Source organism: Nerophis lumbriciformis, linkage group LG14 (assembly GCF_033978685.3).
Source record: "Nerophis lumbriciformis linkage group LG14, RoL_Nlum_v2.1, whole genome shotgun sequence".
NCBI classification, from domain to species: domain Eukaryota; kingdom Metazoa; phylum Chordata; class Actinopteri; order Syngnathiformes; family Syngnathidae; genus Nerophis; species Nerophis lumbriciformis.
The window spans coordinates 23,496,547-23,512,953 of NC_084561.2; the positions used below are offsets into that span (position 1 = coordinate 23,496,547).

Below are 16,407 nucleotides of genomic sequence, written 5' to 3' on the forward strand. Positions count from 1 at the left end.
GCCATCATTCAAGACAGCACCCACCCTGGCTCTGACCTGTTCCACCTGCTGCCCTCTGGGAAGCGCTACAGGTGCATTAAAACCAAAACAAACAGGCTAAAGAACAGCTTCTTCCCCAGGGCCATAACCATCCTGAACGGACTGCCCCATTGTCCCTCATAACTGCCTTCTCTTCGGTGCAATAACCCATTCCACCAACAACCCTGTTTTTGTTTTGTTTTTTCATGTATATATTCATTTCACACCATATTCATTGCACTTCTACATTTTTTAAATTTTTATATATTTGCACATTGTTTTTCTAGCATGCACACATCGCACTGTATGGAATGGCCTCAATCTCGTTACCTTGCGTAATGACAATAAAGCTGATTCTGATTCTGATTCTGATAAGCGCTAACTCAGATAAACTATTCATTTGTGGCTTTGTGATCAGAAGGAGCTAAATAGCTTCTGTGGCTATATTGACATCATTGGGTGGTGAGCTGCTTTCTAGCCTGGAAGCGCGTGAAAGTTCATTCTAGATTGTAAATAATGCCTCTCACCTGGATAGTAGAAGGATGAGAACATATTCCGAGAAGTTAGTCAATTTTGGCATCCAAGTTAGACACCCCCATTTTTCTCTTCGAGCATAATGAGTCATTCTTCATCTAAACTGGAATATAACAACATCCTTTTACTTGGCATTCTAATGACAGCAGACATTGTATTATGTTTGTTGTCTCCCACAAAGTCTGCCGTCAGTTATAGTCAGTGCTGTTGTTGAGGGGAAAAGCGAACATCGTGATGCCTTTTTGAAACTACTACACCACAGTATGCATAAAATGAGCAAAATACATAAATATTACATGTTAAATGTGCACGTTGCAATATTATATATATACGCTTGATCACATTTACTTATAAGTTACACTGCATAAAAAACATATGTGTGCTTGTCCCACAAAAGGATTGTGAATGATAGGCAACATTTTTTAAAAAGTGCAGTTCACAACATTATCACAATTTCAGATGGGTTAAAACCATTGAAAATCAGTTCCCAGTGGCTTATTTTATTTTTCGAAGTTTTTTTCAAAATGTTACCCATCACGCAATATCCCTAAAAAAAGCTTCAAAGTGCCTGATTTTAACCATCGTTATATACACCCGCCCATTTTCCTGTGATGTCACACAGTGATGCCAATACAAACAAACAGCAAGGTATAGCGACATTAGCTTGGATTCAGACTCGGATTTCAATGGCTTAACACTGTCTGATAAGATAATTACTAACAACTATGAACTAGGTTTACAGCATATGAAACACATTTGGCAACAACATGCACTTTGATAGTGCAGACAGCCCATTTCAGGCGCGCTAAGAACATATATTTTTCCACGATTTCAGCACTCAGGTTAACCATACCTAAATATACACAAAATACTGCATTACACAAGACTACCCGAATGTACACGAATGATTGAAAAAAATAAATGTTTTTAAGCTAAATTATTGGTAAACACAGTTTATGTATAATCATTTACGTAAAACCGCGAGTAATGAATAAAGTTTTCATCAATTAATATATTCTGTAGACATACCCTCATCCACTCTCTTTTCCTGAAAGCTGATCTGTCCAGTTTTGGAGTTGATGTCAGCAGGTCAGGGAAGCTAGGGTCGATATTCTTCTCTTGATCATCTTCGGTGGCATAAGGGACGGTGTGAGCTAAGACATCCAGGGGGTTTAGCTCGCTCGTCTGCGAGAACAAACTGCCGCCATTGCTTGCCATGCAACCGAGGTCCGTTGTCCCTGAATAGCTCACACACTCCGGCAGATTCAATGGGGGTCTGGCGGCAGATTTCTTTGACTTTATCGTTGGAAATGCATCTGCTTTGAGTGTCGCAGGATATCCACACATTCTTGCCATCTCTGTTGTAGCATAGCTTTCGTGCGGAACAAACGACTGACCATTTCGTCGGCTTTCCCCACACCCTCGTGTTTTGAACAAATTTCGTCCAATTTCTTGCCACTTTCGCATCTTTGGGCCACTGGTGCAACTTGAATCCGTCCCTGTTCTTGTTGTTACACCCTCCGACAACACACCGACGAAAGTGAGAAAATGGCGGATTGCTTCCCGATGTGACGTCACAACGTGACGTCATCGCTCCGAGAGCGAATAATAGAAAGGCGTTTAATTCGGCAAAATTCACCCATTTAGAGTTCGGAAATCGGTTAAAAAAATATATGGTCTTTTTTCTGCAACATCAAGGTATATATTGACGCTTACATAGGTCTGGTGATAATGTTCCCCTTTAAAAATAACAGTCCTCCTGTCACGTAAAGGATCTTAGACTAACATAAAATATTACTTTTTGACTCTACAGAATTATCAATTTGATGAGATAAAAACATGACATGGAAGTCTGAATCGATCGGAGAGTGTGCAGGTGTACCTCATGTTGTGACCGGGTGAATCTACTGAATACAATGTTCATGAAGTTTATTTTCGACCTTGTCTGGAAAGAAAACGACTTCAAGTGTACATTTTCAAAAAGTACGGTAGATATGGGCCTCTACATACAAATTATGATTTGCCTGAGAGGCTGGACAGGACAGAAAAAAACAAAAAACTAACTGTTGGTCAGATCGTGGACGATGTCGGCCTGCATTTGACTCAGAGGCTGTAGTTTGGGGACCACTGATGTAGACTCTTATTAATGTACATTTTACTTTCTTGTTAATAGCTGGTCTACTTTCTCCTGTAATGTTGTTCATCTAAACTTCTTAAAGGTGCACTGCACTTAAAAAAAAATGGTGTATTATTCACAATCCTTATGTGAGGAAAGCACACGTATGTTTTTCTTTTTTTATGCTTTTTTTTTTAATGCATTCTAAATCTTAAATAAACACTAGCAAAAGTCAGCTAACATTGGAGCCAATTGGAGTTAATGCCTATAAAGCACTCTAACAAAACATCCAATCTTACGTACATGCTGTGAGTATATAGTAACGGGCACATTTATAATAACTTGTAATATTTACGTATTTTGATCAGGTTTTGCATACGGTGACAGATTAATTTCACAAACGAATCACAAAATTTTGCGTTTCCCTTCAACAACAACACTTTGTGGGAGACAGCAAAGACTACTTTGGGACAAATGATGATCCAGAACCTTACAATGGTGAGCCTGAATGTGAGGAGTTTGAGCAACAAGTTTATTAAACTGTGTGCTAAACAGATCCAGCTTTAATGAAACACTAAACATCATGCAGCAGTATTGCTAAGTGCTAAACAAGAAATACAAACTACGAACATAATAAAACAATCACTTACTGTACAATATCTGCTTTAACTGGTTTACCGACTGATGAGATGTTCATATCGTCTCGTTTAGATGAAGAATGAATCACAATCTTCACTCAGGTTTAAAAAAAAAAAGCAAAGGTGCCGCAAATGAGCGTCTTTTCTTGTCTTTCTCGCCATCCCTGGGTATAAAGTCAATGTCAAATATGACCAACTTCTCGATTTATGGTCACAATCTTTTACTATCCAGGTGAGAGGCATGATTTATGATCTAGAATTAACTTTTACCAACTCAGAAGTGATGCAGCAGCTCACCAGCTCGAATTGGCAGTATAGCAGTATAAGCTATTTAGCTCTGTGATCACGGCACCGCTGAAAATAGTTTGTCTGCGTTATTGTAAAATAATGGAATGACTGAGGGAGAAAAAGAGATAAAGGCCCAAGAGAAACAACAAAACAAATGCATGCGAACACAGACAGACCAAATCTTTCAATCCTAATATCAAACTTTGATCTGTGCATCAAGGCCAGCTGAGAACATTCTGTGGCCGGTGGAAGGCCCGCCATGGGGGATGTACTTCTAATCAGATACTTTTTTGTGGTTGTAATCAAATACAGCATCAGGCAACGAGGTACTAATGAGACACAGAGTCTGAGCTGAAAGAGAAGTGACCTCGGGATTTCTTCTCCGAGGCAAACAGTGACTCGCAGTGGTCGTTTTTTCGTGTTGTGGTAGCTACCGAAAAGGAATCGTCATGCTTCTCCGGTATCGCTCACCTTTGATGCTATTAATCTAATTGGCTGAGTCGACTCTATTGAGACAAAGAGGAAATGAGCTTTTCTTCCCCCCTGTAGATTTTCTTTCTTCACGTTACTCCATTTTCTATACCGCCTATCTGATTCGGGGTCATGGCTGGATTAAAAAATATGGAAGAGGATAAATCTGAATATATTGCTAATTGATTCGCTTTTTATAAGGACTAAAAGTTAACTGTCAAGAACTCAATCAGTCATTTTCTACCAGTTATTCTGTTCATGGTCACGACTAAACCTGTATAGTGTCTCAACGCTTAAAGGACAATTAGTCACCAACGTGCAGGACTCTTTGTCTGGGCACTTCATATGTGCAATGATTTACGCACGGCATAAGGAAACCAAATCATACGAAAAGTGGGGGGTACGAAAACCTGAGTATGGCTGTTTTGTGGCGTATAAAACAATATGAGTGTGAAGATTTATTTGAAACATTTTTTTGCTCTGTCACGCTGCAGACCCGTCACCTCCAGAAACACCAGTAAATATCCGAGTGGGCAACCAGACCCTGGTTTGGACAGCTTCACAAGCGGGGTCCCGCTTCACAGAAAGGTATACAGCAAACAGTAACTATGTTTTACTTATTTTGCTTTATATTGTTTCTCTGCTTTGCATTAGCAATTGTATTCTAATAGTGTTATCCCGATACCAATATTTTGGTACCGGTACTAAAATTATTTTGATACTTTTCGGTACTTTTCTAAATAAAGGGGACCAAAAAAATTGCCTTATTGGCTTTATTTTAACAAAAAATCTTACAGTACTTCAAACATATGTTTCTTATTGCAAGTTTGTCCTTAAATAAAATAGTGAACATACAAGACAACTTGTCTTTTAGTAGTAAGTAAACAAACAAAGGCTCCTAATTAGTCTGCTGACATATGCAGTAACATATTGTGTCATTTATCATTCTACTATTTTGTCAAAATTATTAAGGAGAAGTGATAGAAAATTAATTATTAATCTACTTGTTTATTTACTGTTAATATCTGCTTACTTTCTCTTTTAACATGTTCTATCTACACTTCTGTTCAAATGTAATAATCACTTATTCTTCTGTTTTTTGATACTTTACATTAGTTTTGGATGATACCACAAATTTGGTTATCAATCCGATACCAAGTATTTAAAGGATCATACATTGGTCATACTCAAAGGCCTCATGTGTCCAGGGACATACTTCCTGAGTTTATAAACATAATATAATTTTTTTAAACAAAAGAAGATGTTGTGATGCCAATCATAGTAGTATCCACTAGATACGCTACTGTACTTTGTATCATTACAGTGAGTATAGTACCGAATAATATTCCTTAGTATCGTGGTACTATACTAATACCAGTATACCTTACAACCCTGTATTCCAATATAAGTTATAAAAATATTTGTATACCTTCCACGCTCTAGATCAGTGTTTTTCAACCTTTTTTGAGCCAAGGCACATTTTTTGCGTTGAAAAAATCCGGAGGCACACCACCAGCAGAAATCATAAACTCAGTTGAGAGTTAAAAAGTCATTGTCGCAATTGTTGGATATGATTTTTAACCATAACCAAGCATGCGTCACTATAGCTCTTGTCTCAAAGTAGGTGTTCTCTCACCTGTCACATCACACCGTCACTTATTTTGAGTGTTTTGGTTGTGCTCCTGTGTGTAGTGTTTTAGTTCTTGTCTTGCGCTCCTATTTTGGTGGCTTTTTCTCTTTTTTTTGGTATTTTCCTGTAGCAGTTTCATGTCTTCCTTTGAGCGATATTTCCCGCATCTACTTTGTTTTAGCAATCAAGAATATTTTCAGTTGTTTTTATCCTTCTTTGTGGGGACATTGTTGATTGTCATGTCATGTTCGGATGTACTTTGTGGACGCCGTCTTTGCTCCACAGTAAGTTTTTGCTGTCGTCCAGCATTCTGTTTTTGTTTACTTTGTAGCCAGTTCAGTTTTAGTTTCGTTCTGCATAGCCTTCCCTAAGCTTCAATGCCTTTTCTTAGGGACACTCACCTTTTGTTTATTTTTGGTTTAAGCATTGGACACAATTTTACCTTCACACTGCCTCCCTCTGTTCCCGACATCAACAAAGCATTTAGCTACCTGCTGCCACCTACTGATATGGAAGAGTATTACACGATTACTCTGCCGAGCTCTAGACAGCAACGACACTCAACAACAACACATAATTTGCAGACTATAATTACTGGTCTGCAAAAAATATTTTTAACCCAAATAGGTGAAATTAGGTAACCTCCCACGGCACACCAGACTGTATCTCACGGCACACTAGTGTGCCACGGCACAGTGACAAAATAAATGAGCCTCCACTGTCCTTAGAATGTGGAAATAGTGTCAAAGCGCTTTGAGTACATTCAAGGTAGAAAAAGCGCTATACAAGTATAACCCATTTACAGTGATATGAGGTCAAAAGAGGGTTGCAAAAGCCACAATGAAATCAGTCGACAAACCAAGAGAAAGACTTCACTGCAACATTACTTCATTTTTTTCCCAACTTTATTTTTGATCAACAAAAACAGGCCGTAACCGCACAGCCGCCAAATTCCAAACCTCTAACATACCATAAGACAAACACCATAGAATGAAAATGCAGAGACAAGGACACTATTCAAAACCACAACAGGAAAGAAAAAGCAGCAGAGACGCAAAACATAACCCCAAGGAAAAGGAAAAATAACTAAATTATGATAATCATTGAAAACCGGGCATCAAATTCATTTCCTTTTATGACATGTTGATTGAATGCTGCAAGTGAAACTTTTTTTCCCCTCTAAACCAACAATGGGGGCAACAGTAGCCTATTCTTTAAGAACTTGGCTTTGTGTCGGTGGTGTGTCAAGACCAGCATGGAAAGTAGTTTCTGGACAGACGACATCCTGCCTCCCCATCCCTGCTTATTCCTACGCTGCCCACTCACTTTGACATCCCTCCCTCCTGTTTGTGCAAGTTTGTTGACTTTCACGCTATAATGTGGTTTGACATCTTGCCCTTTTCTCTGTAGGTCAGGGGGAAATGGGATCACTGTGGCCGTCTTGATACGCTGGGACCCCCCTGGGGAGGGAGACCTTCCAGTCCACAACTACAGAGTCACCTGGGCGTCTCGGCGTACGACGTCCAAACCCACAAGCACACATGCATTGCGCACACAGCTTACACAGCCACGTGCACCGCGGCAGAGTAAAAAGGGAATCAACAGCAAAGTGACTCAGGGGGTAAGAAAGCCTTTCCTGCCTTTATCAACGTTAATTAGATAACACGGCGAGAGACGGAAAAGGGGCAAAGGAAGCAGGGTTAATGCAATTACAATACATCTTCTGTTCCACTTCTTAAAATGACTTGAGATGAAGTAGCACTTGAGGACACCATATTGCATATCTTATTCATTTACTATTGAATTCTGAACTTGAACTTCTATGTTAAAGGGGACCTATGATGATTTTCCACTTTTCTGAATGTTCTTTTCTTATGACATCACTTACTGTACAAGGTCTTCTGTCATTAAGATGTCGACTGCTAGAATGTTCATATATTCCCATTTGAAGTGGATTGAAGTGTGAAGTGAAGTGAATTATATTTATATAGCACTTTTCTCTAGTGACTCAAAGCGCTTTACATAGTGAAACACAAAATCTAAGTTACATTTAAACCAGTGTGGGTGGCACTGGGAGCAGGTGGGTAAAGTGTCTTGCCCAAGGACACAACGGAAGTGAGTAGGATGGCGGAAGCGGGAATCAAACCTGCAACCCTCAAGTTGCTGGCACGGCCACTCTACCAACCGAGCTATGCCGCCCCAATTTAGGTGAAGAATGTCTTATAATCCTCGCGGAGAAACTGAGTGGAGGGGCGGGGGGGACCAAGTGTCTGTTTGTGTCGTTCTCGCCAGTTCTGGGTCCTAAATGGCTTTTAAAGTGTACCAACTTGTCAGATTACTTTCTCAGCCATCTACTTTCCTGGTGAGAGGCATTAGTTATGATCTATAATAAACTTCCAAGGATCAGGGAAGCAAGGAAGCAGCAGACCACTGGATGATGTAAACACGGCGCCGCTATAGTTTGTCTGCGTTAGCGCTCTATAATAACAATATCACTAATACTTGGTTAATATTCAATTCACAAAATTAAGTATTGTTGGCGGTTTTTGAATGGTTATTTATTAGATTTTTGGCCGAAATATTGGAGCTCCCCCTTAAAGGAGAACATTATCACAATTTCAGAATTGTTAAAACCATTAAAAATCTGTTCCCAGTGGCTTATTATATTTTTCGAAGTTTTTTTCAAAATTTTACCCATCACGCAATATCCCTAAAAAAAGCTTCAAAGTGCCTGATTTTAACCACCCGTCCATTTTCCTGTGACGTCACATAGTGAAGCCAACACAAACAAACATGGCGGATAGAACAGCAAGCTATAGCGACATTAGCTCGGATTCAGACTCGGATTTCAGCGGCTTAAGCGATTCAACAGATTACGAATGTATTGAAACGGATGGTTGTAGTGTGGAGGCAGGTAGCGAAAACGAAATTGAAGAAGAAACTGAAGCTATTGAGCCATATCGGTTTAAACCGTATGCAAGCGAAACCGACGAAAACGACACGACAGCCAGCGACACGGGAGAAAGCGAGGACGAATTCGGCGATCGCCTTCTAACCAACGATTGGTATGTGTTTGTTTGGCATTAAAGGAAACTAACAACTATGAACTAGGTTTACAGCATATGAAATACATTTGGCAACAACATGCACTTTGAGAGTGCAGACAGCCCAATTTTCATCAATTAATATATTCTGTAGACATACCCTCATGTCAGTAGGCCGGGGAAGCTAGGGTCGATATTCTTCTCTTGATCATCTTCGGGACAGTGTGAGCCAAGACATCCAGGGGGGTTTAGCTCGCTCGTCTGCGGGAACAAACTGCCGCCATTGCTTGCCGTGCTAGCGAGGTCCTTTGTCCCTGAATTGCTCACACACTCCGGCAGATTCAATGGGGGTCTGGCGGCAGATTTCTTTGACTTTATCGTTGGAAATGCATCTGCTTTGAGTGTCGCAGGATATCCACACATTCTTGCCATCTCTGTCGTAGCATAGCTTTCGTCGGTAAAGTGTGCGGAACAAACGTCCAATTTCTTGCCACTTTCGCATCTTTGGGCCACTGGTGCAACTTGAATCCGTCCCTGTTCGTGTTGTTACACCCTCCGACAACACACCGACGAGGCATGATGTCTCCAAGGTACGGAAAACAGTCGAAAAAACGGAAAATAACAGAGCTGATTTGACTCGGTGTTTGAGAAAATAGCAGATTGCTTCCCAATGTGACGTCACGTTGTGACGTCATCGCTCCGAGAGCGAATATTAGAAAGGCGTTTAATTCGCCAAAATTCACCCATTTAGAGTTCGGAAATCGGTTAAAAAAATATATGGTCTTTTTTCTGCAATATCAAGGTATATATTGACGCTTACATAGGTCTGGTGATAATGTTCCCCTTTAAGCTGACTTTTAATTCCGTTTTTTTAATATTTAGAATGCATTGGGAGAAAAAATCCATCTGTCGTCATGTCTTTCATACTGTCTTTCATATTTCAAAATGTGTTTTCTAGGTTGCTAGCGATTGATGCCACATGCTACCCAGCTGTACTTTGTGCACATTGCCTTCTACGGCGGTGCACGAAGTCAGCCGCTTCAGATTTATTTATTTTTTTGGGCCGTCTTCTGTCCCGACCTGTCACACGTTTTTCTATGTTTTGTGTTATTCCCATATCCTCCATGCATTTTTTTATAATTGTTAAAATCCTTAAAAAAGACATGTGTTCTTGTCTTTCATAATAATTTTGAACAATCGGCAAAATTCCCCAAAAAAGTGCAGTCCCCCTTTTAAAGTTAAAACGTTAAATGAATAATAATCTTTGTGTTTAACACATGCTTTCATATGATTTTACAAGGTTGTAAACAATAAGTATGTTAGATATAATTATTGAATATGATTAAAATCAAGAGTAAGATTACTAATTCAGTGTTAATATTTGAGTGGGCCCCATGGAAAAGTGGAAAAGTTGGGCCCTGAGGTCAAAAGGTTTAAGAACCCGTGCTCTAGACTACAAGGAAGTGTGTTAAATATAGATCAGTGATTCTCAAAGGGGCTCCATCTAGTGCAGGGGTCGATCTTTGGGACCCTACTGGTCCGTCGCGAAAATATTAGAAAAAAAAGCATTAAAATGACCCATAGATCCGCCAACATTCTCTCTTGTCAGCCTCATATTTTTAGTATATTTATATTCAATGAAACGTCTCCATTGAACTAATGGCCAACCACAATTTCAATACTTCATCCTTTCTTCATCAACTTCATCATAATCCAGTGTTTCCAATGAAAATGTTTTAATGACCTACGTGTCAAATCTGCATAATTGGCCATGATGCAATTGCAAAAAAGTAAAATACATGAAGAGTTAAGAATTACAAAATGAACATTCTTACTGTGTTGTTTCATTCTGTAGTTGTTTTTATTGTTCCAAACAAAACCGAGTGCTATTTTAAATCTGGCCCTCAGACAAATGCATTTGAAGATCCGTGCTTGAGATGCTCACAAGATATGTTACTTAGTGCGTTTTTCCTAAAAAATGTACGGCTGTAGTTGTAGTAATGCCGAGGTCTTTGACTTTTAGAGGTCCATGATCAATCTCCGAGCATAATGTGCATAGCTTTAGACCCACTTAACTAATGTAAAGAGTCACTTTAAGAAAAGAAAAAAACCGAACATAAACATCAGGTTTTCAAGCTTTTCATGCAAGTGTGCTCATATGGAGTTAGCTATCCTAAGTAGTGATGGCGATCCCAGACTGGGCCCGGCGGAGCCATTTATCTTTAGTCTGGTCCTCTGTTCTGCTTGGCTGGGAGACCCGGAATGTAAATGAGACCTCTTGACAAGTGTTTCTTACGTTCAGCTGCATCTACTAACAGAACGCACAAAGACAAGGCAGCATCACTTGGCAGACAAGCACATCATTTAGCAGCAAAAGGAGCAGAGATATACACACAGCATGTCCTTTGATTTAGCAGTAAACCTGTCATTTTAGCGCTCATCACCAACATTGTACATTTAATAGATTTGTATAAAACTAATGTCCATGTCATTTTATGCACGATGTGGGATATGCAGCATTTAAAACCCATGTATGAAAAAGGAAACTGAAGGAAGCTTCCTCAAACATGGAAAACCTCTGCTGAATTAGTGGTTATGAATATACATTGGTCTCTTTCATATAATATCCTATGACATTAAGCACTGAAATAGAAACCCAGGCTTGTCTTTTGAGTGTCACAAATACACACACGCACATGACTGTACGGGCCATATGTTTTGTCTATCTTGGTCGCACTGGGAAATACCTAAACCTCGTTTTCTCCGCAAGTCACCCAGAACCAGCTTTTAACTTTGTGACATTTTGTCACACAGACACACTCACACACACACACGTGGAAATGTACACGGACACGTTATCATCCAAGCATCTCTTTGTTGTGGCTGGCTCAGGTTTGACTGACGAAGAGTCAGTTAATGAGCTGTCAGTCAAAGAGCAGACTAATGGAGAACATGTATTTGCCTGTCAGTCATAGAAGAGGGCACACATCTTTAAATGGCTTTATAAAACTGATATTGAATGTTGCGGTTTTTGAAGCCAAAGATATTTGGCATAATTTCCGCAGGACACCAGTCAAGAACCTGAAACAACATTGGTGCAGATTTGTGACGAATCAATGTAATTCTTTTATTCATCCTTCCATTTGATGTTGTGTTATAGGTGCAGTGTGAGCTGTGGTTACAGGGTCTTCTTCCTGCAGCTTCCTACTTCCTGTCTGTTCAGTCGGTGGCCTACTGGGGTCAGAAGAGATTAAAGAGCCCGAGAGCCCACATTGTCTTTACTACGCTGTCTTATAAAGGTAAATATAATGAAACCTCCTCTCACTGTGAAGGCTCATACAATCTGAATTTGCATGATAGCATGGCCAGATATGTAATTTGACATTTTACAAAACCCAAAACCAGTAAAGTTGGCATGTTGTGTAAATCGTAAATAAAAACAGAATACACTGATTTGCAAATCCTTTTGAACTTATATTCAATTGAATAGACTGCAAAGACAAAATATTTAATGTTCGAACTGAGAAATTAATTTTTTTTTTCTTTTTTGCAAATAATCATTAACTTAGAATTTAATGGCAGCAACACATTGCAAATGAGTTGGCACAGGGGCATTTTTACCACTGTGTTACATGGCCTTTCCTTTGGACAACACTCAGTAAACATTTGGGAACTGAGGGGACCAATTTTTTAAGCTTTTCAGGTGGAATTCTTTCCCATTCTTCCTTGATGTACAGCTTAAGTTGTTCAACAGTCCGGGGTCTCCGTTGTGGTATTTTAGGCTTCATACTGTGCCACACATTTTCAATGGGAGACAGGTCTGCACTACTTGCAGGCCAGTCCAGAAGCATTACGTTGTACATCCCTAATACAAATAACTGATAACAGGAAGTTTTGTCTTTCAATGTTTATACTTTTTGAGTCTTTTTGCAGGATTCACTATATCAAAGTGGCACCCGAATCTTTGGATTTTCAAGTGTAATATGTAGCCCTTGGTGGAAAAAGCAGGATAACAAAACACAATAACAAAACATATATGTTGTACCATTTTTGGTTCTAGATATAGTTTGTGTATTGTTTTTTCACGTCATCTTGCAAGCTAACAAACAAATAACACTCTACTGCTTTGAAAAAAATGTGTGGAAAAAATAAAAGAGTAAATGTAAAATCCTTCTGACTGTCTAGAAACCAACATAAACCTCATAAAATACTGTAAACCACGATGACCCAATTGGACATGCTGGTTTTCGGAACACAGTGACAATGTACGCCAGTTATTGCACAAAGCCTTACCTCACTAAGAGAGATACACTATATTGCCAAAAGTAGTCAGAATAGGTGTCCTAATCACTTTGTGTATCTCCACAGGTGTTTAAAATCAGGCACCTAAACATGGAGACTGTTTCTACAAACATTTGTTTGTTTCAGTGATTTCCAGCGTGGATATGTCATAGGATGCCACCTGTGCAACAAATCCAGTCGTGAAATTTCCTCGCTCCTAAATATTCCAAAGTCAACTGTCGACCTTATTTTAAGAAAATGGAAGAGTTTGGGAACAACAGCAACTCAGCCACCAAGTGGTAGGCCACGTAAACTGACAGAGAAGGGTCAGCGGATGCTGAAGCGCATAGTGCAAAGAGTCAGTTGCTACAGAGCTCCAAACTTCATGTGACCTTCCAATTAGCCCACGTACAGTACGCAGAGAGCTTCATGGAATGGGTTTTCATGGCAGAGCAGCTTTATCTAAGCCATACATCACCAAGTCCGATGCAAAGCATTGGATGCAGTGGTGTAAAGCACGTCGCCACTGGACTTCAGAGCAGTGGAGACACGTTCTATGGAGTGATGAATCACACTTTTCCATCTGGCAATCTGATGGACTAGTCTGGGTTTGGAGGTTGCCAGGAGAACGCTACATTTCAGACTGCATTGTGCCGAGTGTGAAATTTGGTGAAGGAGGAATTATAGTGTGGGGTTGCTTTTCAGGAGTTGGGCTTGGCCCCTCAGTTCCAGTGAAAGGAACTTTGAATGCTTCAGGATACCAAAACATTTTGGACAATTCCTTGCTCCTAACCTTGTGGGAACTGTTTGGAGCGGGCCCCTTCCTCTTCCAACATGACTGTGCACCATTGCACAAAGCAAGGTTCCAAAGACATGGTTGACAGAGTCTGGTGTGGATGAACTTGACTGGCCTGCACAGAGTCCTGACCTGGACCCGATAGAACACCTTTGGGATGAATTAGAACGGAGACTGAGAGCTAGGCCTTCTCGACCAACATCAGTGTGTGACCTCACCAATGCACTTTTGGAAGAATGGTCGAAAATTCCTATAAACACACTTCGCAACCTTGTGGACAGCCTTCCCAGAAGAGTTGAAGCTGTAATAGCTGCAAAAGGTGGACCGACATCATATTTAACCCTATGGGTTAGGAATGGGATGGCACTTCAAGTTCATATGCGAGTCAAGGCAGGTGGCCAAATACTTTTGGCAATATAGTGTATTTTCCCACATTTACTGTAATAACTTGTTTCACGCCATTCATTATCACCGTGCAGTTCACAGCTCACATTTCTAAACTGAGTCATACATAATTGAGTTTACGATATCCTCGCTCACTTCGTCAGCGAAGTCTGTTATTTTAAACGCACTGACCATACAGGGTGCGGAAAGTGGCAAGTTAATAGTCATCCAGGCAACAAAGGTATTTTGACCTGTTGGTATTGTGAACCAGCTGAAGCTCAAATTGTCCAGCCAGAGAGCAACAACTGGAACATATGTCAGCATTTATCATTCATAAAGGTAATCCTAGACGAGGGTTTTAAGGTCCGATGAAGCCAACCAGTGTCTTTGAGTGTAAAGCAGGAGGCACTCTATGATGGTCTTTGCATAATATTTTTTTAAATTAGATGTCCAGCACCCCCCGTGACCCCAAAAGGGACAAGCGGTAGGAAATGGATGGATGGATGGATGTTCGATACGTTGCAACACACCCATTACTGTTTTGTCACTACTTTGACTACATAAATAATGCTTGCTTGAGAATAAATGAGTGATAAAGGGGTTAAGGAAGCATGTTTACAAGCATCCTTATGTAAAGGAATAAAAGTGTTTTTCATATTCATTAAATGAGTCAGATATACACTGACTAATTTTGTCCTCCTGGTCCATTAGATTCCACCAAAGCAGAGGACTTCTCCAATGAGCTCCCCTTCACGTCATCCTCATCATCCCCATCGCTGCCTTTGTCTCCTTCCCTGCCGTCCTCATCCTCACCCAAGCGTCCTCTTTTGTCTTCTCCACCTCATCCGGAATCCCCACTCGACCCAATCATCCCCGGTGATCTTCGCCTGGGGGTTGCTGCCCCCCATTACCATAATGGTCAGCTGCAGGTCAAGGTGTTCTGGAAGAGGTCTAACCACGGTGGGTTGCTATGGTAACACACAACACCAACAAAAAGACAAAAACAAGCTCCCAACACATAGTAATATAGCATAAAATCTTTATTACTATAATAATACAAATCAGTGACATGCGGTCACTGGAGGTGCCTCACCTGCCATCATGGAAAGAAAAAAAATGTAAAAAGAAAAAAAAATAATTTAATTGTTATATGTATCCAGTGATTATACTATAACGTTATTTTCCATTTAACTTCACCAGTTTTAGATTATTTTTATTCAAAATCGCTGAATTTTCACATGTGCCGTTCAAATACTGAGAAGAGACGGTGCGGTGATCAGCAGCCAGTTGAGGCACGTCACTCAATTGTGCCTCACCATGGACTGCGGACTCGGCTAACTGCTGGCCTGCTGTGCAGTGAAACCGTATTGCTATATGAATTATATTATACATTTCCATAGTTTAGTTAGCTGAGGTATATAATGTACAGTGTATTTTGTCAACAACTGTATGTGTGTAACGTATTTCTTGTGCTGAACAATCATAAAACTGCTGCGAAGACGCACTGTGTGAGACTCGCGTAATCCCGCCTCCTGGTGCCGGTTAATGCACCTCCGCCGCAGACTGCACCCCCCGACGGGAGCGCCACATCAACCAAAGCCCACACCCAAACCCTCCACGTGCAAGACCGAATCCACCCAAAAAAAGTCACTCAACAAGAAGCCAAAAAGTGCAAAAACAACAATGCTTGCGCCGGAGGAGCCGTGAACGACTGCAGGGACACAACATTAGGTACACCTGCAGACTGCAGCATGGATTTCATATTTCATTCATTCACAACTCCTACAACACGAACACCACTGTTCCCGCACTTATAAGTAAAGGTAAGACCATAATAACGTTTTTTTTATTAAATGTGCTTTTTTGTGTGCTACAGTTTGTATGTGTAAAGTTAAAGTTAAGTTAAAGTACCAATGATTGTCACACACACACTAGGTGTGGTGAAATTTGTCCTCTGCATTTGACCCATCCCTTGATCACCCCCTGGGAGGTGAGGGGAGCAGTGGGCAGCAGCGGCGCCGCGCCCGGGAATAATTGTTGGTGATTTAATCCCCAATTCCAACCCTTGATGCTGAGTGCCAAGCAGGGAAGAATGCTGGTATGAGCTTTTAAACATAACCCGTTAACTGCTGCCAATCAAATGGTGAATAAGATACTCTTTAGGGTTCATATGTTTGTAAATCTGACTGTGATGAAGTCAGTGCCTC

At 40.4% G+C, this 16,407-nt stretch overlaps 1 protein-coding gene across 1 annotated transcript in view; it reads left to right on the plus strand.

The window, feature by feature from the left end:
* The window catches only part of anos1b (anosmin 1b), a 108,663-nt gene that overhangs the window by 73,036 nt on the left and 19,220 nt on the right, over positions 1 to 16,407 (plus strand). Inside the window, exons 7-10 of the mRNA XM_061976367.2 lie at positions 4,560 to 4,653; positions 7,106 to 7,316; positions 11,900 to 12,038; positions 14,912 to 15,160. Coding sequence (XP_061832351.2) covers positions 4,560 to 4,653; positions 7,106 to 7,316; positions 11,900 to 12,038; positions 14,912 to 15,160 — 693 coding nt within the window. The remainder of the gene's footprint in view (positions 1 to 4,559; positions 4,654 to 7,105; positions 7,317 to 11,899; positions 12,039 to 14,911; positions 15,161 to 16,407) is intronic.